Source organism: Eubalaena glacialis, chromosome 20 (genome assembly GCF_028564815.1).
Source record: "Eubalaena glacialis isolate mEubGla1 chromosome 20, mEubGla1.1.hap2.+ XY, whole genome shotgun sequence".
NCBI classification, from domain to species: domain Eukaryota; kingdom Metazoa; phylum Chordata; class Mammalia; order Artiodactyla; family Balaenidae; genus Eubalaena; species Eubalaena glacialis.
The window spans coordinates 32297865-32324111 of NC_083735.1; the positions used below are offsets into that span (position 1 = coordinate 32297865).

General features: G+C 34.4%; 1 protein-coding gene across 1 annotated transcript in view; it reads right to left on the reverse strand.

Moving 5' to 3' along the window:
* ADAM32 (ADAM metallopeptidase domain 32) overlaps window positions 1-20718 on the reverse strand; it is a 170423-nt gene extending 149705 nt beyond the window's left edge. Inside the window, exons 1-4 of the mRNA XM_061177368.1 lie at window positions 20606-20718; window positions 17826-17904; window positions 6222-6283; window positions 2529-2604 (exon numbers count right to left, since the gene is read on the reverse strand). Of these exons, the coding sequence (XP_061033351.1) occupies window positions 2529-2604; window positions 6222-6283; window positions 17826-17904; window positions 20606-20718 (330 nt within the window). The remainder of the gene's footprint in view (window positions 1-2528; window positions 2605-6221; window positions 6284-17825; window positions 17905-20605) is intronic.
* Between the last annotated feature and the right edge of the window lie 5529 nt (window positions 20719-26247).

The following is a 26247-nucleotide window of genomic DNA, read 5'->3' on the forward strand; positions in this document are numbered from 1 at the left end:
TACACCCTGCTTCCAAAGTTTTATCCCATATTTTAGGTAAAATTATTTTCCAATATATAAATTTAGGTCATCAATTAAGAGACAAAGATTGTGAGTATGGATTTCCTTTAAATTCTGATATTCTGCTAAAAAGAAACATCTAAAATTTAAGGGCACAAAAAGACTGAAGAGCTAGAAAAAGATATACCACACCAACACAAACCAAAAGGATGATTCTGAAGCGATACTAATACAGGAAATGTAGACTTTAAGGCAAGAAGCATTACTAGAGATAAAGAGGGACATTTCATAATGATACATGCATTTCAATTCACCAGGAAGATATAAATATTCCAAGTTTGTATTCATTTAATAACATAGCGTCAAACTATAAAAAGCCAAAACTGAAATAATAATAAAAATAAATGCATAATCATACTAAAAGATTTTTAAGCATATATATTTCTGTCAGTAACTGATAAATCTAGCATTCAGAATCTATAGAAGATTTGAACAGAATGTTAACCTAACACAGGTAAAACCCTACTTAAAAACTATATATAATATACTTTTTTTTGCACAGAGTTCTTTTTTTTAACCATTTTTTTATTGAAGTGTAGTTAATTTACAATGTTGTGTTAGCTTCAGGTGTACATCAAAGTGATTCAGTTATACATACATACACACACCTATATGTGTATCCTTTTTCAGATTCTTTTCCATTATAGGTTATCACAAGACACTGAATATACTGTGCTGTACAGTAGGTCCCTGTCGTTTATCTATTTTATACATAGTCATGTGTATATGTTAATCCTTAACTCCTAATTTATCTCCCCCTCCACCCGCCGCTATCCTTTCTGGTAACCATAAGTTTGTTTACTATGTCTGTGAGTCTATTTCCATTTTATAAATAAGTTCATTTATATAATTATTTTAGATTCCACATATAAGTGATATCATGTGATATTAGTCTTTCTCTGTCTTACTTCACTTAACATGATAATCTCTAGGTCCATCTATGTTGCTGCAAATGGCATTATTTCATTCTTTTTTTATAGCTGAGTAATATTCCATTGAATACACTTTCTTTTTAAAGAACATGTAACATTTACCAAAATGAAACCATATTCTGGGCCATGAAACACAAAAACAAATTGTAAAGGACTGAAATCACACCAAGTTCAGTCTCTGACCACAGTACAATTAACATAGAGACATAGAAAACATTATCACAGGCAAAAAAGGAAAATTATATAATTTCCAAGATAGTGCTATAAATTTTGGTATAAATCAATGTATGTTTTCTTATTAACACATGCCTTTATGTTAGAACTATGGGGAGAAAGAAGGAGCAATAAAAGGAAAATAATGGTCCTTTCCAATAGAAGTGAAGTAACATATTTCAGTAATTCAACAAATTTTTATTATATGCTATGTGCCAGGCATTTTTCTAGGCACTAGGGATGCATCATTGAATAAAACAGACCAAAACCTCTGGCGAAATGAAGATTATATTGCACTGAAAAAACAGAAAATAAATAGATAAAATATATGGTACATCATATATTGATAACCACTATGGAGAAAAACAAAACAGGTAAGGTAAGAGAGTAATAAGGTTAAGAGTGCCATTTAAAATAGGGGTTAGTGAAAGACTAATAGGATGGTTTTGAGCAAAGACCTGAAGGAAATGAGGGAGAAAAACATTGTATCTTGGGAAAGAGCAAACATCTGGATCAGAAGAAATAGAAAGTGAAAATTTCTTGAAAGGAGAACACGTCTGGTATGTTTGAAGAATAGCAAGGAAACCAACGCGACTGGAACAGAATAAGCAAGGTAGAGAATAACTGGAAATGAGGTCATAGAAGTAAAGAGAACCAGACTGTGTAAAGCCTGTAGGATACTAAAATGACTTTGGTTTTCACTTTGTGAATGACAAATCATCCCATGGAGGCTACTGAAGAGAGAAGTGACATGATCTGACCAGGTTTTAATAGGATTGATCTGGTTGCCATTTTGGGAACTAACTGAGGAGGTGAGCAAGGTGTGGAAGCAGGGAGATTATTCCGGAAGTTATAGCAATAATCCAAACTAGATATAATGTTTACTTGTTTACAGTGGTATCAGCAGATAGAGACAGAGGAAGAGGGTGGATTCTTAGTACATAATTTGAAAGGTGGAGTCAATATGATTCATTGATGGATGAGATAGGGACTAAAATAAAAGGAAAGGATTTCAATCTATGATTTCAGATTCAATAATATTTGTACCTGTTTTTATTATTACTTAATGTATATTCATTTATTCAACAAAATATAAACTAATTAATTAATTAAATTGTGCCTATGTTCTAGGCAGAGTAGAAGGTAAGTCAATCTAGTTTGTCTTTAATTTACCAAGACTTCAAGAAATCCTAATAATGGGTGAAATGAGGCATAAGTGGATCACTTAAATACATCCCCTGTGAATAGAGTCTTCTGTATTAGCAAAGTATTCAATGTAAAAAGGGTTTTAAAATTCTTTGAAATACAAAATTTAAATCTTACCTGAATATTTGAAGAATGAGAATTCACAGATCCTTGATTATACAAATAAACCATGAAATGATCTGCTAAAAAAAATCTGAATATAAAAAAAGAATGAGAGAATTTTAAGTTATTCTTTTTGAAACATGTAAAGCAGTAGTCAGCAAACTTAAATCCCTCAACCCGAATCTGACCTACCTTCTGCATTTGTAAATAAAAATTTATTTGAACACAGCCATACCCACTCACTTATATATGGTTTATGGCAGCTTTCACGCTACAACAGCAGAGTTGAGTCATTTTGACAAAGATATTATCATCCTCAGAGCCTAAAATATTTACTATCTGGGCCTTTAAAGAAAAAGTTTGCCAATCCCTGACAAAGGTAGTATCTTCCTTTGACCTGTATGTAATCTTTATTCAAAACAATAAGCATTTACTAAAAATAAGTTTCCTATCTTATACTCCTTTAAAAAATAAGAAGAGACTACAAGACGAGAGAAAAGCATTTTAAAATTTACAAAGATATGAAATGGGTGTAGGATTATGAGAGTTTTCTATTCTTTCATTCGTTCTTTTTAAATTTTTATTCATTTATTTATTTGTTTTGGCTCCGTTGGGTCTTCGTTGCTGCGCGTGGGCTTCCTCTAGTTGCGGTGAGCGGGGGCTACTCTTCATTGCGGCGTGTGAATTTCTCATTGCCGTGGCTTCTCTTGTTGCAGAGCACGGGCTCTAAGTGCGTGGGCTTCAGTAGTTGTGGCATGCGGGCTCAGTAGTTGTGGCTCGCAGGCTCTAGAGCACAGGCTCAGTAGTTGTGGTGCACGGGCTTAGTTGCTCCACAGCATGTGGGATCTTCCCAGACCAGGGCTCGAACCCATGTCCCCTGCACTGGCAAGTGGTTTCTTAACCACTGTGTCACCAGGGAATTCCCTATTCTTTCATTCTTTCTCAATTTTACTATCATAAATGTATATTACTATAATGAAGTGGAAGAGTATTCTGTAAAAGTCATACTAACCAGAACATAGGTGTTGAAACTACAAGTCTAAGTTCAACCTTCTCTGGTATCATTCCCTGTCCTTACTATGCTATTTTACTTATGCTTTCTCACCTGGTGCTCACTCCTCAATCCAATGTAATGTAACTAGAGCACCCAGTCTAGCTTCTGCTGGGAATCCTCCATTAAAACAAATGCCGTAGAGATTACTAATGACCCGCTTGTTGTTAAATCCAAAAAGCAGTTTGAGTCAAGTAGAACTACTCTAACACACTGTTGACCACACTCTCCTTCTTTAAAACATCTACACTTCAACTTCAATCATACAATTTACCTCTGGTTTCCCTCATATCTTTTTGTCTACTTTTATAAGTCCCTTCATCTGGATCCTTACTTCTTCACTTAAATGCTTCCATGGCCTTCAATTCTGGTTGTTTTTCCTCCTCATCATTAATATTCACCCCCACCTCTGTATCTTGTTCATTTCTGGTGCCTCATTTATACCCATATAAAAAAGATGGCTCTGAAACCCACACCTCTCTCGCATGACCTAAACTAAATATAACTGGCTATTTGGGGTCTTCTGTGGTTCCATACAAATTTTAGGATTATTTGTTCTACTTCTGTGAAAAATGCATGAGTATTTTGATAGGGATTGGACTGAATCTGTAGATTGCCTTGGTTAGTGGTATGGACATTTTCACAATATTAATTCTTCCAACGCATAAGCATATATCTTTACATTTATTTGTGTTCTCTTCAATTTCTTTATCAATGTCTTACAGCTTTCAGAGTACAGGTCTTTCACCTCCCTTCGTTAAATTTGTTCCCACGTATTTTTTTCTTTTTGATGCAATTGTAAATGGGATTGTTTTCTTGATTTCTTTTTCTGATATTTCATTATTAGTGTATAGAAATGCAACAGATTTCTGTATATTAATTTTGTATCCTGAAGCTTTACTGAATTCATTTATTAGTTCTAATAGCTTTTTGGTGGAGTCTGTAGGGTTTTCTATGTTATCCTGCCATCTGTAAATAGTGACCATTTTAGTTCTCCCCTTCCAATGTGGATGCATATTATTTCTTTTTAATTGCTATGGTTAGGACTTCCAATACTGTGTTGAATAAAAGTGGTGAGAGGGGGCATCCTTGTCTTATTCCTGGTCTTAGAGGTAAAGCTTTCAGCTTTTCATCATTGAGTATGATGTTAGCTGTGGGTTTGTCATAAATGGCCTTTAATATATAAGTGAAGAGGATTAACAGGTATGAACTACCAGTTATAAAATAAGTAAGTCATAGGGATGCAATGTACAACACAGGGAATACAGTCAATATAATGTAATTATGTGGTTTGTAATGTATAAAAATATAGAATCACTATATTGTACACCTGAAAATAATATGATATTGTAAGACAACTATACTTCAATCAATCAATCAATCAAACTGCCACTGGACATTTCTCCTGGATATCCCCTGACGCAGACGTGCTCTTCTCTTTCACTGCCCCACCAAATCTGTGCTACCACTATGTCCAATCTGTTATCTAATCTTTTTTTCTGCCACCTCAGTTATGTCTTAAAAAAAAAAGAAAGAAATCCTACATGGTCATAATTATACTTCTCATTATTTCCCATATAACTTTCTTGCAATAGCTTCCTATGACTTCCTATAGTCATGGTGTCCTAATTATTATACAGGTAATTTCCAAAAACAGAGTATATACATGCTCTATCCATCTCCCAAGCTCCAGTCCCTCTATTTCTTACTATTGCTTATAGTTTCAATAAGATACTCAAATACAATATGAGTTCTCTCTTTCCCTCTTATGCACTTGGAAAGTTCTTTGAGTTGTCATTTACTATTCTTCCCTTCTGTCTAAAGGAGTAGGTTAACACTTCTTTTACTCAATGCCATTCTTTGGCATATAACAACAAAATCAATCACTTGTTTATACTTCTCTCTTTAAGAAACTTCCTCTCAGCCAAAATACTTCGTTTTTTTCTTCCTTAAAAAGCATTCATATTCTTCTTTCTTTTTTTCTCTGCCAAACATTTCTGAAAAAGTCATTTTCACTTAATACTTTCAGTTTCCCACAATTCACCTCTCCTTAATACCATGTAGTCTAGTTCTACACCCAAAATTTAACTGAAATCTACTTCTTGAAAGTTACAAATTGCTTCCAAGCCAGCCTTTCTCAACTGGGTTTCCAAGAGAGAATTAAACCCTACAGAAAGTTATTTAAAATATGTTCACAATTCTCTTAGGCATGGTATGTAGCTGGTACTATTTTCCATAAATTATTCACCAGTTTCCAGAACACTGTATGATCTAATTTCTATATTAAATCCCTTATTTCATTTTCCTGGTGGTGAGCCTGCCTCCCTGATCAAACCCTAACTGATACAGTTACAGACTTACTTCTTTCTTATCACATCCTGCCCTGATTATATAGGTCCTGCTGGTTCTGCCAACTTAAGATCATATAGATTAATCTTCAGGAGACAAGTCCCTATTTTTCCTGTTCCTAACCCCCCTATTCACAAAAGACTATGAGGCATTAAGACCAAAAAATTAATTCACAGGAGAGCAACTGTTCATCTGAGACAATTAAAATTTTAATAACAAGTACATTATTTTTAATACTCTATTTTTATTATAAGTAAATAAACTCATATAAATCAAATTAAATCTAAAAGTAAAGAATAAAAAATTACCTTTGCTTAAGGTGCACGGTATACGGTTTCTCATCTATTGGAATAATATAGGATACCTGTTCCTAGAGAATCCAGAACAACTGAGAGTGAAGATAAATGTAATAGAAGAAGGGAAACAACAATTTTACATTGACTAATCCCTCCATATAATGCTTAAAATGTCTCAGACTATGTGTGATTTAAAATCTGCAATAATATATCAAAAATTATAATATTTATTTATTATATTATCCATTCTTACTATATCCACAAAAACAAGTCCAATCTAAGGAGTTGTATAGCACTAGAAATCTATATGTGACTGAATTTTAAACTCTTCTAAAAGAAGAGGCGATGTGCCATGCTGTAATGCCTACTCAGGTAGCATCATTGGGATAATAAGGTACTCTACATCAGTGAAGCTTAACTTAATCTATTAGGCACAAAAATTATTTATTTTAACCATTTTCCTGAAATGTATGGCCTGCTTCCCATATTTTTAAACAGAAGACCCTTGAACAAAATTTGGCATAGTTTTTTTTACTCCATCCCAATTATTCTCAATTTAAAATATGGATGGCAATGAGTTGCAATATCAGTTGGTCAGTGAACCTAAGTGATGAGATTTTATCTTGCAAAAGAGAACATGTGAAAAGCCAGAGTTAGAACATCATTAAAAAGAAAACTTAGTTAAAGCATATAAAAACCAAGAAGACACAAATACCACAACACAAAAAAAGATAAGCCTTTACGGATCTGTGAAAATAAGAAGCAACCAGGAGACAATACAAATCAAAAAATAATAAGGCAAGTTGTTAAAAGGTCTAGTAAATGATCAAAAATGAAACAGGAAGGTTAACATCACTGGCGTTATTAAGTCAAGTGGATACCATGTACCTGCTGCTATGATGTGATGAGAAGAGCACTTTACCTCTACGGTAATCTTCCCTAAAACTCATAACCTCAGTCTAATCATGATAAAACATCAGAGAAATCCAAACTGAGGGACGTTCTACAAAATATCTGACCAATATTCTTTAAAAATGACAAGGTCATGAAACAGAAAAACAGAGCAAAGGAGACTGGGGAGACATAAAAACTAACAGCAATGTAGTATCCTGAATTAGATCCTGGAACAGGAAAAGAACATTAGTGGAAAAACTGGTGAAATGCAAATAAATCCTATAATTTGTTAATAGTAAGGTATCAATGTTAATTTCTTATTTTTGATAAATGTATCAACATGGTTATATAAGATGTTAACTTTAGGGGAAACTGAGTGAACATATATGGGAATTCAAGGTAGCATCTTTGCAAATTCTTAATAAATCTAAAATCATTCCAAAATTTTTAAAGTTTTTTTTAAGTAAAACCAGAAATAAATTGAAGAAAGAAGCAAAACAGGTATATGTCAGATATAAGGCAGAAATACCAAACATAGGATACTGATACTGAAGCAGCAACATGTCCTAGCTGTAAAATTTACATGAGTGAAAAAAAATTCCCCTTAGAGATCTGAATGTAATAACTGAACAGAGATGCTGGAGAATTTTTATCTCTTTCTAAAGTGGACCTGATGCACAAGTCCCCCAAAGTACTTCTTGGATGAATATTTTTCTCAAAATGAAAACATAATAATTATTAAGATGTTAGTATACCAGATATACTCCCTCTAACTATACCGTGAGAGGTAGCATGACATGCATTCTCTCTGCAGACTATGTACAGAAAATTAGCTAGATCTTTAAAGACTGTAGAGAGGTTGATCAATGGAGGCCATAAGAGAATTTATTGAATAATACCAGCAAATATGTGTTTTAATTTTTAATAACAGGCTTTCAATGATTAAGAAATTCAATCCCTTCTGGAACTTTTATTTGTAAAGTGTTAACAATAATTTCAACACTTTCAGAAAACACTTTTCCTGTTCACTCACTCATATGGTTCCAAAATCACTCATCTTCAATGGAACAGGATAGAAAGTCCAGAGATAAACCCACGCACCTGGAGTCACCTAATCTATGACAAAGTGGACAATGGAGAAAAGATAGTCTCTTCAATAAGTGGTGCTGGGAAAACTGGACAGCTACATGTAAAAGAATGAAATTAGGACATTCTCTAACACCATACACAAAAATAAAATCAAAATGGATTAAACACCTAAATGTAAGACCGGACACTATAAAACTCTTAGAGGAAAACAGAGGCAGAACATTCTTTGACATAAATCGCAGCAATATCTTTTTGATCCACCTCCTAGAGTAATGAAAATAAAAACCAAAAAAACTAAATGGGACCTAATTAAACTTAAGAGCTTTTGCACAGCAAAGGAAACCATAAATGAAACAAAAAGACAGCCCACAGAATGGGAGAAAATATTTGCAAACAAAGCAACCGACAATTGCCAAAATATACGAACAGCTCATGCAGCTTTATATCAAAACAACAAACGACCCAATCAAAAAATGGGTGGAAGATCTAAATAGACCTTTCTCCAAAGAATATATACAGATGGCAAAGAGGCAAATGAAAGGATGCTCAACAACACTAATTATTAGAGAAATGCAAATCAAAACTACAGTGAGGTATCACCTCACACCAGTCAGAATGGCCACCATCAAAAAATCTACAAACAATAAATGCTGGAGAGGGTATGGAGAAAAGGGAACCCTCCTACACTGTTGGTGGGAATGTAAATTGGTACAGCCACTATGGAGAACAGTATGGAGGTTCCTTAAAAAACTAAAAATAGAGCTACCATATGACCCAGCAATCCCAGTCCTGGGCATATATCCAGAGAAAACCATAATTCAAAAAGATACATGCACCCCAATGTTCGTTGCAGCCCTATTTACAATAGCCAGGACATGGAAGCAACCTAAATATCCATCAATGGATGAATGGATAAAGATGTGGTACATATATACAATGGAATATTACTCAGCCATAAAAAAGAATGAAATAATGCCATTTGCAATGACATGGATGGACCTAGAGATTGTCATTCTGAGTGAAGTAAATCAGACAGAGAAAGACAAATATCATATGATATTGCTTACATGTGGAATCTAAAAAAATGGTACAAATGAACTTATTTACAAAACAGAGAGTCACAAATATAGAAGACAAACTTATGGTTACCAAGGAGGAAGAGGGGGATAAATTGGGAGCTTGGGACTGACATATACAAACTACTATATATAAAATAGATAACTAATAAGAACCTACTGTATAGCACAGGGAACGTTACTCAATACTCTGTAATGACCTATATGGGAAAAGAATCTAAAAAAGAGAGGATATATGTATAACTGATTCACTTTGCTGTACAGCAGAAAATAACACATTTTAAATCAACTATACTCCAATAAAAATTAATTTTCAATAAAAAATCATAGGATTCCAGGAAAAAAAATATCACTCATCTTCAAAAAACATATTTTAGTAAAGGTCTGGAAACCCTGTAGACCTTTAAGCATTGGGGGCCTCAGAAGAAGTAGATTTATCTGAATTTACAGTGACCTACATTGAGAATTTATCTTTCTGTTTAATAAAAACTACGGACTAGTCAATTAGTGTCAGGTTTCCTAGAAGCAGGGTCTGAAATGAGGATACTTTTGTCAGTGCTTTATTTAGGGCGCACTCTCTGGAGGAACCTGCAAGGAAGTAAGAGGAGCAAAATAGGGAGGAAGATAAAGCTAAAGAAGATATGATTTCAGGTAAATTCTAGCCTTAGCCTGATACTTCGGGAGAACTCTAGAGTAAAAATTGTGCCTCATGCAAGAGGGAAGAGATATGGGAATATATGTATATGTATAACTGATTCACTCTGTTATAAAATGGAAACTAACACACCATTGTAAAGCAATTATACTCCAATAAAAAAAAAAAAATTGTGCCTCAGAGTCTTTCCCACCTGAGACAATGGAGCTGGGCTTTTAGACCCATGTAACAATTAGGCATTGGCTGAAGGGTTACCCTGGGGGATGGGGTCGAGTAACTCCCAGGCAGCTCAATAACTGAAAGGCAATTCTCCAGAGAAGGTTACTAACTCTTGCAGTAGTATCTCAAGAGCCAGGGAACAAACAACCCAAACTGAAATTATAAAGGGATTCTGGCCAGGGACTGGGGGTTGAAAATTATAGCTGAAAAGTTCCCAAACCTGAAAAAGAAACAGAAATTCGGGTGCAGGAAGCACAGAGGACCCCAAACAAGATGAACCCAAAGAGACTACATCAAGACATATATGATAATTAAAATGGCAAAAGATTAAGATAAAAGGAGAATTTGAAAGGCAGCAAGAGAAAGATAATTGGGAGACTGGGATTGATATATATACACTAATATGTATAAAATACATAACTAATAAAAAAAAAAAGAGAAAGGTAGAATCATACACAAGGGAACTCCCATAAGGCTATCAGCTGATTATTCTGTGGAAACCTGGTGGGCCAAAAGGGAGTGACATGATATATTCAAAGTCCTGAAAAGGAAAACCTGCAAACTAGGATACTCTACGGAGCAAAATTATCATTTAGAATTGGAGGAGAGATAAAGAACTTCTTAGACAAGCAAAAATTAAAAGAACTCATCAATATTAAACATACCATAAGAGAAATGTTAAAGGGTCTTCTCTAAGTGAAAAAGAAAGGCTGTAATAAGAAGTAAGAATCTACAGGAAAGGAAAAATCCCACTAGTAAAGGCAAATATACAGTAAAGGCTGAGGATCAACAACTTAAATAAACTAGCATGAAGACTGAAAGACAAAAAACTGTAAAATCAAACTTAACTACAATAATCAGTAATGGATAAACATGAAGATGTAAAATATGACAACAATAATAAAAAATGTGGGGGAGGGGAGTAAAAAAATGTAGCTCTTTAAGAATGTGTTTGAACTTAAAGGACTACCTGTTTAAAAAAAGTAGAGTTATAGGTCAACATATATGAACCCCATGGTCACAACAAATCAAAAACCTACAATAGATACACAAAAACTACAGCAAAAGGAACACAAACATAACACTAAAGAAAATCATCAAACCACAAGGGAAGAAACAAAAAAAAGAAGAAATACAGAGAACAACTACAAAAACAACCAGAAAACAAGTAACAAAAGGGCCATAAGTACACATCTATCAATAATTACTTTAAATGTCAATGGATTAAATGGTCCAATCAAAAGACATAAGGTGGCTAACTATATTAAAAAAACAAGACCCATCTATATGCTGCTTACAAGAGAATTGCTTCAGAGCTAAAGACACACACAGACTGAAAGTGAAGGGATGGAAATACATATTTCATGCACATAGTGACAACAAGAAAGAGGGGGGTAGCAATTCTCGTATCAGACAAAATAGACTTTAAAACAAAGTCTAAAACAAAAGACAAAGAAGGGCATTATATAATGATAAAGGGATCAATACAAGAAGAGGATATTACACTGATTAACATATATGCACCTAATACCTGCATTGGGTGCATGTTTTTATATAAGTTTTATATATTTTATTATTTTATATTTATATAAATATACAAAGCAAACATTAACAGACATAAAGGGAGAAATTAACAACAATATAATAATAGTAGGGGACTTTAACACCTCACTTACATCAATGAACAGATCATCCAGACAGAAAAAATAAGGGAACAGTGGCCTTAAATGGCATAATAACCAGTTGGACTTAATAGATATCTACAGGACATTCTATCCAAAATCATCAGAATACACATTCTTTTCAAGCACAGATGGAATGTTCTCCAGGACAGATCACACACTAGGCCATAAAACAAATTTCAACAATTTAAGGATAAAAATTATATCAAGCATTTTTTCTGACCACAACGTTATGAAATTAGAAATCAATTACAGGAAGAAAAATGAGAAAAGCACAAACGCATGGAGACTAAATATGCTACTAAAAAACCAATGGGTCAATGAAAAAATCAAAGAGAAATCAGAAAATACCTCAATACAAATGAAAGTAAAAACACAACTTTCCAAAATCTATGGGATGTGGCAAAAGCAGTTCTAAAAAGGAAGTTTATAGAAATACACGCTGACCTCAAAAAATATGAAAAACATCAAACAAACAACTAACCTACCATCTAAAGGAATTAGAAAAAGAAGGACAAATAAAGACCAAAGTTAGCAGAAGGAATGAAATAATAAAGATCACAGAGAGAATAAATAGAGATTAAAAAAAAATGAAAGGATCAAGGAACAAAGAGCTGGTGTTTGTAAAGATAAAAAATTGATGAACTTTTAGCCAGGCTCATCAAGAAAACAAGAGGAGACCCAAATAAACAAAATCAGGCATGAAATAGGTGAAATAACAACCAATATCACAGAGATACAAAAAATCATAAGAGAGAGAGAATACTACAGTTACATGCCAACAAACTCAACAACCTAGAAGAAATGGACAAATCTCTAGAAACATACAAGCTTCCGAGACTGAGTCAGGAAGAAATAGACAATGTGAACAGACAGATCACTATTGGTGAAATTGGATTTGTAATTTTTAAAAACTTTCAGCAAGCAAAACTCCAGGACCAGATGGCTTCACAGGGGAATTCTACCAAACATACAGAGAAGAGTTAATACCTATCCTTCTCAAACTATTTCAAAAAAATGAAAAGGATGAAACACTCACAAATTAATTCTACAAGAGCATCATCACCCAGATACCAAAACCAAAGACACTACAAAAAACAAAATTACACCCCAATACCGCTGATGAATATAGATGCAAAAATTCTCAACAAAATACAAACAAACCAAACACAATATACAGAAAGGATCAAACACCATGATCAAGTAAGATTTAGTCCAGGAAGGCAAGGATGGTTCAATATTTGAAAATCAATCAATCTGATACACCACATTAACAAAAGGAAGCATAAAAATCACATATTCACCTCAATTAATGCACAAAAGTCATCTGACAAAATTCAACATCTATTCATGATAAAAACTCTCAGCAAAGTTGACATAGAGAGAACATATCTCAACATAATAAAGGCCATTTATGACAAACCCACATCTTACATCTACTCAATGGTGAAAAGCAAAAAGCCTTTCCTCTAAAATCAGGAACCGGACAAGAATGCCCACTCTCACCACTCCTATTCAACATAGTATTGGAAGTCCTAGCCACAACAGTCAGACAAGACAAAGAAATAAAAGGCATCCAGATTGGAAGGGAAGAAGTAAAACTGTCACTATTTGCAGATGATATGATACTATATAAAGAAAACCTTTAAGTCTCCACCAAAAAACTATTAGAACTAATAAATGAATTCAGTAAAGTTGCAGGACACAAAATTAACATACAGAAATCTGTTGCTTTTCTACACACTAATAATAAACTATCATAAAGAAAAAGCAAGAAAACAATTGTGTTTAAAATTGCATCACAAAGAATAAAATACCTAAGAATAAACGTAACCAAGGAGGTGAAAATACTCTGAAAATTATAAAAGATTGTTGAAGGAAACTGAAGACGATACGAAGAAATGGAAAGTTATCCTGTGTTCTTGGATTAGAAGAATTAATATTGTTAAAATGTCCATACTACTCAAAGTAATCCAGAGATTTAATGCAATCCCTATCAAAATACCCATGACATTTTTCACAGAACTAGAACAAATAATCCTAAAATTTATATGGAACCACAAAAGACACCGAATAGCCAAAGCAATCTTGAGAAAGACGAACAGAGCGGGAAGTATCATGCTCCCTGACTTCAAGCTGTACTGCAAAGCTACATTAATCAAAACAGCATGGTACTGGCACAAAAACAGACACATAGATCAATGCGTGAGAGCAGCCCAGAAATAAACCCATGAACTTACAGTTAATTACAACAAAGGGGGCAAGAAACAATGGAGAAAAGACAGTCTCTTCAATAAGTGGTGTTGGGAAAACTGGACAGTTACATGTAAAAGAATGAAATTAGAATATTTCCTTACACCATATAGAAAAGTAAACTCAAAATGGATTAAAGACCTCAATGTAAGACCGGAAACCATAAAACTTTTAGAAGAGAACATAGGCAGAACACTCTTTGACTTAAATTATAGCAATATTTTTCAAATCTGTCTCCTAAGGCAAAAGAAACAAAAGCAAAAATAAACAAATGGACCCTAATTAAACTTAAAATCTTTTGCACAGCAATGGAAACCATCAACAAAATGAAAAAACAACTAGTAAATGGGAGAAAATATTTGCAAATGATACACGTGATAAGGGATTAATATCCAACATATATAAACAGCTCATACAACTCAATAGCAAAAAAACCCAAACAACCCAATCAAAAAACAGGCAGAAGACCTGAACAGACATTTTCCAAAAATGGCCTACAGATGGCCAATAGGCACATGAAAAAATGTTCAACATCACTAATCATCAGAAAAATGCAACTCAAAACCACAATGAGATATCATTGCTATACACTCAATGTTACAGACATTCGGTTTATTTTTTATATTCCACATATAAGTGATAACACAGAGAATTTGTCTTTACTTACTGACTTATTTCTCTAAGCATAATACCCTCTAAGTCCATCTGCTTTGTTGCAAATGGCAGAACTTCACTCTTTTTTATGGTTGAATAATATTCCATTGTATGTATATGTATGTATGTGTGTATATATCTTTATCCCTTCATCTGTTGATGGACACTTAGGTTGCTTCCATATCTTGGCTATTGTAAATAATGCTGCTAAGAATATTGGGGTGCATGTAACTTTTCAAATTAGTGTTTTCAGGGTTTTTTTTGGATATGTATACAGAAGTGGAATTGCTTAATTATATGGTAGTTCTATTTTCAGTTTTTCTGAGGAATCTCCAACTGTATTCCATGGTGATTGCACCATGTGTACAAACAGAAACAGACTCACAGATATAGAGAACAAATTAGTGGTTACCAGTGGGGAGAAGGAAGTGGGGAGGGGCAGGATAAGGGTACGGAATTAAAAAGTACAAATTACTATGCATAAAATAAGTAAGCAACAAGGCTATATTGTACAACACAGGGATATGCGGCCATTATTTTGTAATAACTTTAAATGGAGTATAATCTATAAAAATATTGAATCACTATGTTGTACACCTGAAACTAATATATGATAAATCAACTATACTGCAATTTAAAAATCAGTCAATCAATCAATCAGGAGATGTAAGGTACACATAGGGAATATAGTCAATAATACTGTAACAAACAAAAATGAGATAGCACCTCACTCTTGTCAGAATGGCTATCATCAAAAAGTCTACAAATAACAAATGTTGGCAAGGATGTGGAGAAAAGGGAATACTTGTATACTGTTGGTGGGAATGTAAGTTGGTGCAGACACTCTGGAACACAGTTGGAGGTTCCTCAAAAAACTAAAAATAGAACTACTGTATGATCCAGCAGTTCCACTTCAGGTATATATCTGGGAAAAACAAAACACTAATTTGAAAGGATACATGCACCCCAATGTTCATAGCAGCACCATTTACAATAGCCAAGACATGGAAGCAACCCAAGTGCCCATCAACAGATGACAGGATTAAGAAGATGTAGTATATATATATACAATGGAATATAACTCAGCCATAAAAAAGAATGAAATTCTGCCATTTGCAGCCATAAGGATGAACCTAGAGAATATTATGCTTATGAAATAAGTCAGAGAGAGACAAATACTTATGATATCACTTATATGTGGAATCTAAAAAATACAAATGAATGTATATGCAAAACAGAAATAGACTCACAGATATAGAAAACAAACTTGTGGTTACCTAGGGGAGAGGGAAACAGGTAGGGACAAATTAGGGATATGGGATTAACAGATACAAACTCCTATGTATAAAATAGATAAGCAACAGGATATACTGTATAGCATAGGAAATTATAGCCATTATCTTGTAATAACCTATAATGGAGGACAATCTGTAAAAATACTGAATCACTATGCTGTACATCTGAAACTAATACAATATTGTAAAACAACTATACTTCAGTAAATAAATACATACATATATACCAGGATGAATAAATTTTAAAAAATAATTATAATTGTATACCAACTTTGTAGGGTGACAGATGGTAACCGGACTTATTGTGGTAATCTGAAAATACTGGTAAAAAAATACTGAATCACTGCATAGTACACCTGAAACTAATATAATATATACTAATTATAGCCCAATAAATATGTTAAAAATAATAATAGGTTAAAAAATTAAAATGGGCAAATAATTTAATACACATTTCACTAAAAAGGTATTTAGATAGCTAGTAGGTCATGAAAGATGCTCTACAGCATTTTTCATTAGAGAAATGCAAATATAAGCTACAATGAGATATCAGTACACACCCGTTAGAATAAATTTAATCAAAACAGACAACATCAGGTGTTGACAAGTATGTGGAAAAACTGAATCATCATATATTGCTGATGGGAAATGTAAACTAGTAAGTCACTATGGAAAATAGTTTGGCAGTTTATTACTATGACAAGCATAAACCTACCATACAACACAGTAATTTCACTTCTAAGAATCTACCCAAGAGAAAGAAAACTATATGTCCATACATAAATATTCATAGTAGAAAGACTCAAAATAGTCAATATCTGAAAACAATCTTGAATTTAACTGGTAAATGGATAAACAAAATGTGTTATCCACATCTATTAAGAAATAAAAAATTTATGAAATATTGATAAATGTTGCAAAATGGATAATCTTAAGTGAAAGAAGCTCAACGCAAAGTCCTACATAGCACATATTTCATTTTTATGAAATTTCTAGAAAACGCAAAATTATAGAAACACAAAACAGATCAGCAGTTGCCAAGGGCTGGGGATGGAAGCAGAGAAAAACTGCACATAGGCAGGAAGGAACTTAAGGCAATCAAAATGTTCTAAAACTGGATTGTGGTAATGTTTACATAATTCTATTCATGTACTAATGATCATTGAGTTGTACACTTACAATGGGTGAATTCTGTGGTATATAAATTATATTTCATTAAAACTGGTAAAAATAAAGTGTTATCAAAAGATTGGCCACTTATAAGCAAGGCTTGCTTTTTTGTATTTCTTTTTTTATCTCCTAAGGCTCTTAGCATGTAGTTATGCACACAAGTCCAGAGAAATATCTGTTAAATAAATCAATGAATAAGATGAAATACTGCCCTTTCTAACAAAAATAATAGAAGAAAGGGTTTATACTCTCTGAGAACTGGTAGGTACAAGGGTAGAGATTAAGGAAGCAGGTTTTAGTTAAAACAGATTCTCCTTAACCATCTTGGAGAAAATTATTCTCTTCATTTGAATCATCTAGATAGATACCATTCAGATAAGACCCTAATTCTTTTACATTATATTCTCTCTTTGAACTTTAAAAAATGGTTTTACCATGAGGAAATGACAAACGTTAGACAAATTAGAACATTCTGATTTATATGTTTGCTCTCACCATCAAAACTTTAAATTCCTTATCAGTAGTAATATTGGTTAGTTATACTCATACTATAATGGAATTGATGTATTTCACTGCTATGTAATAAAAATAAGAAATTTCATATAACAACATTATGGAAAATCTCTTACATTTTCTACTTTTGAATTATCACTTCTATTTGCTTGGATTTTCTCTGGAAATATAATTTGTAGAAATGAATTTTGAAAACCTGAAGAAAGAAAAAAAACAGTTAATAACTGTGTTTTAAACTTGACTAAACATTTGTTCAGGTTCTTTTATAAGATTTGCTTATGCAAATATGAGTCATCACTGTGTACTCCTGTAAAAATCTTGAGAACACTTTGTTTAAAAACAGATAAGATAGCTATGAAAGACTAAAAGGGGGCACGGAGAGGTATTCAACTTATACAAAATTTGCTGTTCCTGAAGAAAAGCAAACAAATGAATTAAAAAATAATCAAATATATACTTCAAGAAGACTTTCCTGAAATAAAAGATTTGAAACAATAGACTAGAAAGTACACTGCATTTCAGGAATAACTGATAACAATTAATTAAAACTGAGACATATTCTACTAAAGTTATTGGATGTCTAAGATAAAGAAAGAATCCTATGGGCATATGAGCAAAAAGGAAAAGAGAAAATCATATTGGGCATAAGAAAAGAAAAGCAGGTTGGCTTGAGATTCTTTAAAAACATTATTCAATGTTAAAAAACTGAAGAACTATGTCTTTAAAAAAATATTCAGGAAAAGAAAGTTTGGACCCAATAATTTTATACCCAGCAAAACTGTCATTCAAATATACAGGCAAGGGACAGCTATTTACAAGCAAAAAATCCAGGAAAATAGTTCACAAGTGCCTGTAACAAAAGGCAGGCAAACTTCTCCCAATAAAGGCATCAATAGAGTTGAGGTAAAAGGCCTAGCTGTGAGCATTAAAATAAACTTAAATATAGTATAAAGGCCAAAACAATGGTGGGAATCATCACTATTTAATAGGATGCAAGTGTTATAAACTATGATGATAACGACATAACAACATATTCAATAATGTCAGGAAGGGTAGCAGAAGAAGAGAAATACCATATGTGAATACTGTTTTCCTTAAATTTATTGCAGTGTGGTTCCAAAAAATGTTAAAAAGCTGAAAATCAAGTGGTAAAAGTAGAAACATATTGTTTAATGGTATAAAAGAACTAAGATTTTTTAAAGCTATAGTCATATAATAAAGAGGAGAGCACGAGGTGGAAAGAAGTAGTAAGAAATAAGTTTCCTTACACTCACAGTGAGGAATCACTAGTTACTACCTAAATAAAAAATTAAATCTATTATATAAAACAGATTATAAATATTCCAAATTAAGAAAAAAAAAGCATACAAACACAAGGCATCCAGAAAATAAATGAAAAAGTCACATATTTTTATGTTGAAAACATTTACCAAAAAAGAAAAGCATGAAATCAGAAAAGTATGATATAAATAAGAAGCACTAAGATTAAATATCTCAGTCATATCAGTAAATGTGAGTAGGATGAAGTGACCAACCTAAAGAAAAACTCTCATACTGGAGACAGACTCTTATCAGCCCAGAGGCGGGACCAGAGGAATCTACGAAAAAACTTTACCTCATTAGTTTTCACCCATATATTTACCTTCCCAGTTTGCTGCCCTTGGAAGCCTAAAACTGCCTTCCTATGTCTGTCACTTCTCTACAAATTTAATGTTTTTTGTTGAAGATAAGCTGGAACTCAAAGCTGCCATTTTGAGTTACTTTTGGTTTAAGTTTCTCCCATGATGCATGCTGTATACATTAATAAGCTATTTTTCTGTTATCAAAAAAAAACAAAAGAAAAATTCTCAGATTGGATACACAAAATCAAAACCCGATTACTTGGACCTTTGGTGGAATATTAAACACTGGCTTTAAACTAATAATGATTTTTTTTTTTTTTTGGCTGTGTCTGGTTGCGGCATGTGGGATCTTCATTGCGGCATGCAGGATCTTTCATTGTGACGCTCGGGCTCTTAGTTGCAGCGTGCGGGCTTCTCTCTAGTTGTGGCATGTGGATTTTCTATCTCTAGTTGTGGCGCTCAGGCTCCAGAGCGCACGGGCTCTGTAGTTTATGGCACGTGGGCTCTCTAGTTGAGGCGTGCGGGCTCAGTAGTTGTGGCTCATGGGCTCAGTTGCCCCACGGCATGTGGGATCTTAGTTCCCCAACCAGGGATCGAACCCACGTCCGCTGCATTGGAAGGTGGATTCTTTACCACTGGACCACTGAAGAAGTCCCCTAATGATGATTTCTGAGTACCTAAAATAAGACTGTGGTCCACTTCAGGAAAAGATATATGATTAGGAGGAGAAGTCAGGTGATGAATGGAAGTTATTAGGTTCACATCCATGAACACACTCATGGGTCTACAAGTTCATCCTATCATAATCTGCCCAATTATGGAACAGTGTGTCAAAATAGATATAATCAGTAACTTGTGGAATGCCCATCTGTCTCCCTGACCCATAGAATGAGGATTGTTATGGTAGGGAGGGCCAAATGGAAAACTCTGAATATCGCCTGCACCATCACCAAAACATTAAACCAAAAATCCTTCTATACCAAGAAAGTATATACAAGGGCAATGATTTCTGTTATTTTACTTGTTTGATCTGTGCAAATGATAGATAAGCAATAGAGAATGACAATGAGTTGTCTTAAGTGTAATCAGGTAATGATTGCAATAACAAATATTGTTCCAAATATGGTCTCTTTACTGAACCAAATCAACACAGGCATTGGCACCTGTATGTAGCCATTGATAGAAAAAGGTGCTGTTTTCTCTATCCCAATAAGCAGGATATTCCAGGAGCAAGTTTCCATTTTTGCTTAGTAGTGATGACAGTATACCTTCACCAATCATATTGCCTCAGATGCCTCAGATCTTTATCATCTGGTTCTTCTTCTACCTGGACCCTAAAAATCTCACTGTCTGTGGTAGATGGAATAATGCCCCCAAAGATGTCCATGTCCTAATCCCCAGAACCAGTTAGGTTACATGGCAAAACAGAATTAAGGTTGCTAATCAACTGACCTTAAAATATGAAAATTATCCTGGGTTAACTGTGGTCTTAATTTAATCACAAGGGTTCTGAACAGTAGAAGAAAGAGCCAGAAAAGAGAACCAGAGAGATGGCCATGTGGGAAGAACTCAGCCCAATACCACTGAGTTTGAAGATGGAGGAAAGGGGCCATGAGCCAAAAAAAATGCAAACAGCCATTAGAATCTGGAAAAGACAAGGAAACAGATTGTCTCCTGCAGCTTCCAGAAGGAACAGGGCACTGCTAACACCTTGATTTTACCCAATGAGACCCATTTTACAGAACTGTAAGATAATAAATTTGTGTTGTTTAAGCTATTAAGTTTGTGATAACTTGTTACAACAACAATAGGAAACTAACATATCATCTAAGAGAAAGACCTGAAGTAGCAGGTACATTAGATGCCTTGAAGAAGCAGGTGTGCCAGAGTCTTAACACACATGCACACACACACACACACACACACACACAAATCCACCTATAATGGTCTAGTGGTCTAAACCACACTTGAAAATATCCTCCATAATAAATGGTAAGAGGCAGAACACTTGGTAGACCATTTTGGATTTTGGAGGCAATATATATCATATGTAGCTATGTTGCTTTGACCATTTTTACTGAACAAACCATAGGCTGCCAGATTTGTAAGATGCCAGAGTACTAGACTCCTCAGCTACCTGAGTCTACTATGCAAGGAGCTCTACTGTTTTTCCTTTATGACCAGGAGAAACTATATTACACTTAGGGTCTGTGACAGAGCCTGTGTTAAGCCCCTCTAGGAGAATCACAGCAGAGGCTCCTGAGGTTTGTAAGCAAAGACGTACCCTCATTGGTATATGCTGTGGATTGAATGATGGTGCCCCAAAAGATACGTCCACTCAGAACCTGTGGCTATAACCTTATAACCCTGCAAAGAAAAAAGGGTCTTTGCAAGGTGTAATTAAGTTAAGGATCTCAAGATGAGACCATTCCAGATTAGAGTGGACCCTAAATCCAATGACTAATATCCTATAAGTAAGAGCAGGGGAAAACACACACAGAGGAGACAGCAATATAAAGATAGAGGCAGAGACTGGAGTAACATGTCTCCAAGCCAAGGAACGCACAGGATTGCTGGCAGCCATCAGAAGCTAGGAGAGAAGCATGGAACAGATTCTCCCTCAGAGCCTCCAAAAGTAATCAACACTGCCAATACCCTGATTTTGGACTTCTGGCCTCCAGAACCAGAAGGGGAAAAAAATTCTGTTGTTTTAAACCACCCAGTTTGTGGTACTTTGTTATGGCAGCCACAGGAATCTAATATAGTATGTAAGTATATTTCTTTTATGAAAGCCTGTAGCTCACTACTGGGCTCTGATAGAGGCTAAAATTCAGACCATGTGATCTTCAGACTATATGATCTTGCAACCTGAACCACTCTTCACAGACTGACATCATCAGGCATTTGCAGGAGTACTAATCAAATGGAAGTGTTATATATATATATGGTTGGGTTTGAACAGGTCCTAAAAGCTTTAAGTTGCATAACCAGGTGATTAATACTCCAGTAGGCCTACTCCTATCACATTTGCATCATTTCTTAAAACCTACATTTATGGTATCCTATGACCAGCTAACTGAAGGAGGGAAAGTAGATGTATGATATGCCAATAGTACACAAAAGTAAGTCCACGGGTATAATCTTAAAAACTCATAGATAGTTGGCCCTAAAAGAGAATAGAGCGAAGTAAATTCTCCCCGTAACTAGAATTTCACATGGTACACTTACTTGTCTAGTTTTCCTGTATAAGAACTGATTACATTAAATGAGGCAGAAGCAAGTTATTATGTTGTTTCTTGAAAGTTTAAGAATGTTACCAACCTTAAGAAGGGTGAATATGGATGTTAAGTAGCCCATCTAGAGGTGGACTGTGGGATACTGTAGAGAGGTTCAATCATTCAAACTATTTCTACCTTGTCTCCCTGTGCTATTAGACATTGGAAACCTAACAACTCTATACCAGACTCCACTGCAATTAAGGTGCTGGCATGTTACTAGTTCCTGCTATTCATACACCCAAAAAAAACTTAGTTGCAGAAGTGAGCACTGTCAGATGGCAGCCACGTGTGAATATCTGGTCCGTCTGACATTTGTAGTAATAGAATTATCTGGTCCTTTTGGACTGCTGGGACAGACATTCTGCTGCCTAGCCCAAACACCATAGTGGTATTTTCAATAGAATACTCTTCCGGTATAGTTCCCACGGTATCACTAGATATTCTTCCCTGCGTTGTGACCCTAGCCACATTGTAGCATCTATGTAGCATCTAAACCTGTCTCTTTGGTACTTTCTAAGGTTTTGTGATCCTAACATTCTTTTGTATGTGATATTATATATCTGGAAAACCCAAAAGAATCATCATAACTATTATTTTAAAAAGAGGGTTTAGTAATGTGACTAGAAACAAAATTAATATATAAACCAATCATTTCCCTATACACAAATAAAATAGTTAGAAAATAACCATTTACAATAACAACAAAAAGTGTAAAATACCCATGTAAATAAATTCCTAAAGGAATATATATAATTTAAATTTTAAAAAAACTTTAAATTCTAAAATGGTTCATAAAAAAAGTCAAATAAATTGAAAGCTATATCCAATTCTCGGAATATAAAGATAGCAATTTTCTTTAAATTAATTTATAAATTTTATGAAATCCAATGGAAAAGTCTACAGGAGTTTTTTGAAACAACATAAGATGATTCTAAAGTTCACATGCTCAAAAAAAAAAAAAATAGAAATTGACCAAAATTTTCTGACAAAGACAATTAGAGGGATGTAAGCTAGAAATAGAAGGAAATTGCCTTAACTAGAAAAAGTATCAAAAAGCAAACATTAAAAATTGTAAATTATGGAATACTACAGAGAAATTCAAATAAAACTAGGTAACAAAGTCTATTATCACTGCCATTTTCAAAAATGGTCTGAATGCCCTAGTTAATATGATAAAATGATAACAAGAAAGAAGGGCATAAACGTTAGAAAGGAAAAAACAATATGTCATTATTTGCAAATGATATAACTATCTACTTAAAAGTACTTAGAGAATCAATAGGAAAACTCTAAACTACTATAATTAAATCAACTGAAATAGGCATCATCAAAAAAAATTAATGAAATAGGATATATGACAAGGTAGGCTTTCAAATCACTGGGGGAAATATAGTCAATGGATAGTGGCAGGAAGACTGAATATCCATTTGGAAAGTAATTAAGTTGGATTCATACATATGTGTGTATATATATATATATATATATAAAGAATAAATAAAATTTATTTATATGTTTCTCTATATACTATGTACATAAATACATATATATTCAAAATCGATTAAGATTCAAAGCCCAGAAGTCTTAAAGGAAAAGATAAACATATTTGCATACACAGAAATCTTTTTAAAATCTTTAAAGATGTAGGAAAGATTGGAAGAAAATACAAAGTATAAAAGCCAAACGATTAACATCCATAATATGATTTATGATTAAAGGTGGCTGACTCACTACATGTTTATCTCTTCTCTCAGTGAAAACCCTCTAAAAATAGACAAAGGAAAGATGCTATCATCAGCTAAGAGGTCTCAAACAATTTTCTGGAAGATAAGCTAACGATGGAAGTGTGATCATTGTTGAGAGATTCTAGAAAAATTCTAAAACAGAAATCAGATGTGATAGATACAATAGAAAGTATTCTTTCCCATTGGTATACTTCTTAGGAACTAACTCTAGACTTAGCCATGTAACTTACTTGGGTCAATTAGACAATAGCAAATGTAACAGAAGCAAACCTGAAAAGTGCTTGTGCACTGTGGCTTGCCCTCTCACTGCCTTGGAATCCTGAAAGCACATGTAAACAAGCCTGAGCTAGCCTACAGGAGGGTGAGAGACTATGTGAAAGGGAGCCAAGGCACCCTAGCTGAACACAGTCCAACAGACAGACCAGTGCGTGAGACCATCTGGATCATCCAGCTGCCAACCAACTCAGGAGCTGATGACAGATCCAGCAAAGAGCACAGATGAGCCACAGATGACCTAAGCCAGTTCAAACCAGAACAACAGCCCCACCAGCCCATAGAATCATGTGCTAGAACAGAGGCTGATGAAGGTGAAGTTCAGTTTTAAATAGGGCTCACTGAGAAGATGGCATCTGGGCAAAGAACTGAAGAAGGTGAGGAGGGGAACAAATGAATATCTTTGGCAGACCATCCCAGGAAGAAAAAGTATCAAGTGTAAAGGTCTTTGGGAGGAACTGCCTGGCATGTTTGAAAAGCAGCAAGGGAGCTACTGTTGTTGGAGTAGCATGAGCAGTGAGGAAGAGAGTAAGGGCTGAGGCCAGAGAGGAGACAAGCTGCTGAGATCCTGTAGGGCATTACAGGTCAGAGTTAGCACTTTAATTTTTATTCTTGGTGAGATAAGAAACCATTGCAAGATTTTGAGCAGAGGGTGGACATGAGCTGACTTAGATTTTAACAAGAAAACTTTATGTTGAGAATAGGCTGAAGGATGGTGTGTTAGTTATCTATTGCTGCATAACAAATTATCCCAAAATTTAGCAGCTTAAAATAGTGAACATTTATTAATCACTAGTGTCCTTAGGTCAGGTCTAACACCACAGGTTAGTGTCCTTGGGCACAGCTTAACTGAATGCCTCTGGCTCAGTGTCTCTCACAAAGCTGCAGTCAAAGTGTAGGCCAGGGCTGCAACCATTTCAAGGCTTGACTAGCACAGGATCCACTTCAAAGCTCATGCACTTAGCTGTTGGCAGGTGTTGGGTCTTTCCAGGCTGTTAATGAGAAAGCTCAGTTCCATGCCACACAGGCCTCTCCATAAGGCTACTCACAATATGACAACTTGCTTCCCTCAGAACAAGGGCTCAAAAAAGAGAGACTGAAAGTGGGCACCCAGGACAAAAGACACAGTCTTTCTGTATCCTAATCTCACCAGAGACATCCCATCATCCTGACCACATTTTATTCACTAGAAACAAACCATAAACCACAGCTCACATTTAAGAGGAGGGAATTACACAAGGGCGTGATTACCAGGATGTGGGAAACATTGGTAGCCATCTCACAGGCTGCCTAAGAGAGTGCAAGAGAAGAAATATAAATTTGGAGTTATCAGTATCAACATGGTACTAAAAGCCATAGACTAAATAAAATCGAGTAGGGAAGGAGCCAATTCAATGAGTAGATTTTTTGTATGCTGATTCAAACAATGCGTGGACATTATTTTCTAGGTGATTACAAACTGTAAGGAAACTCATTACACTCATGAAACAATTGAAAATTTGAACACAGACTGAATATTGGGTGATAGAAGAAACCGTTAATTTCTAAGCCATGATCATGATACTGTGGTTATATTTTTTGGCCATTTAGCAATATATATTGAAATACTTAGACACGAAATGA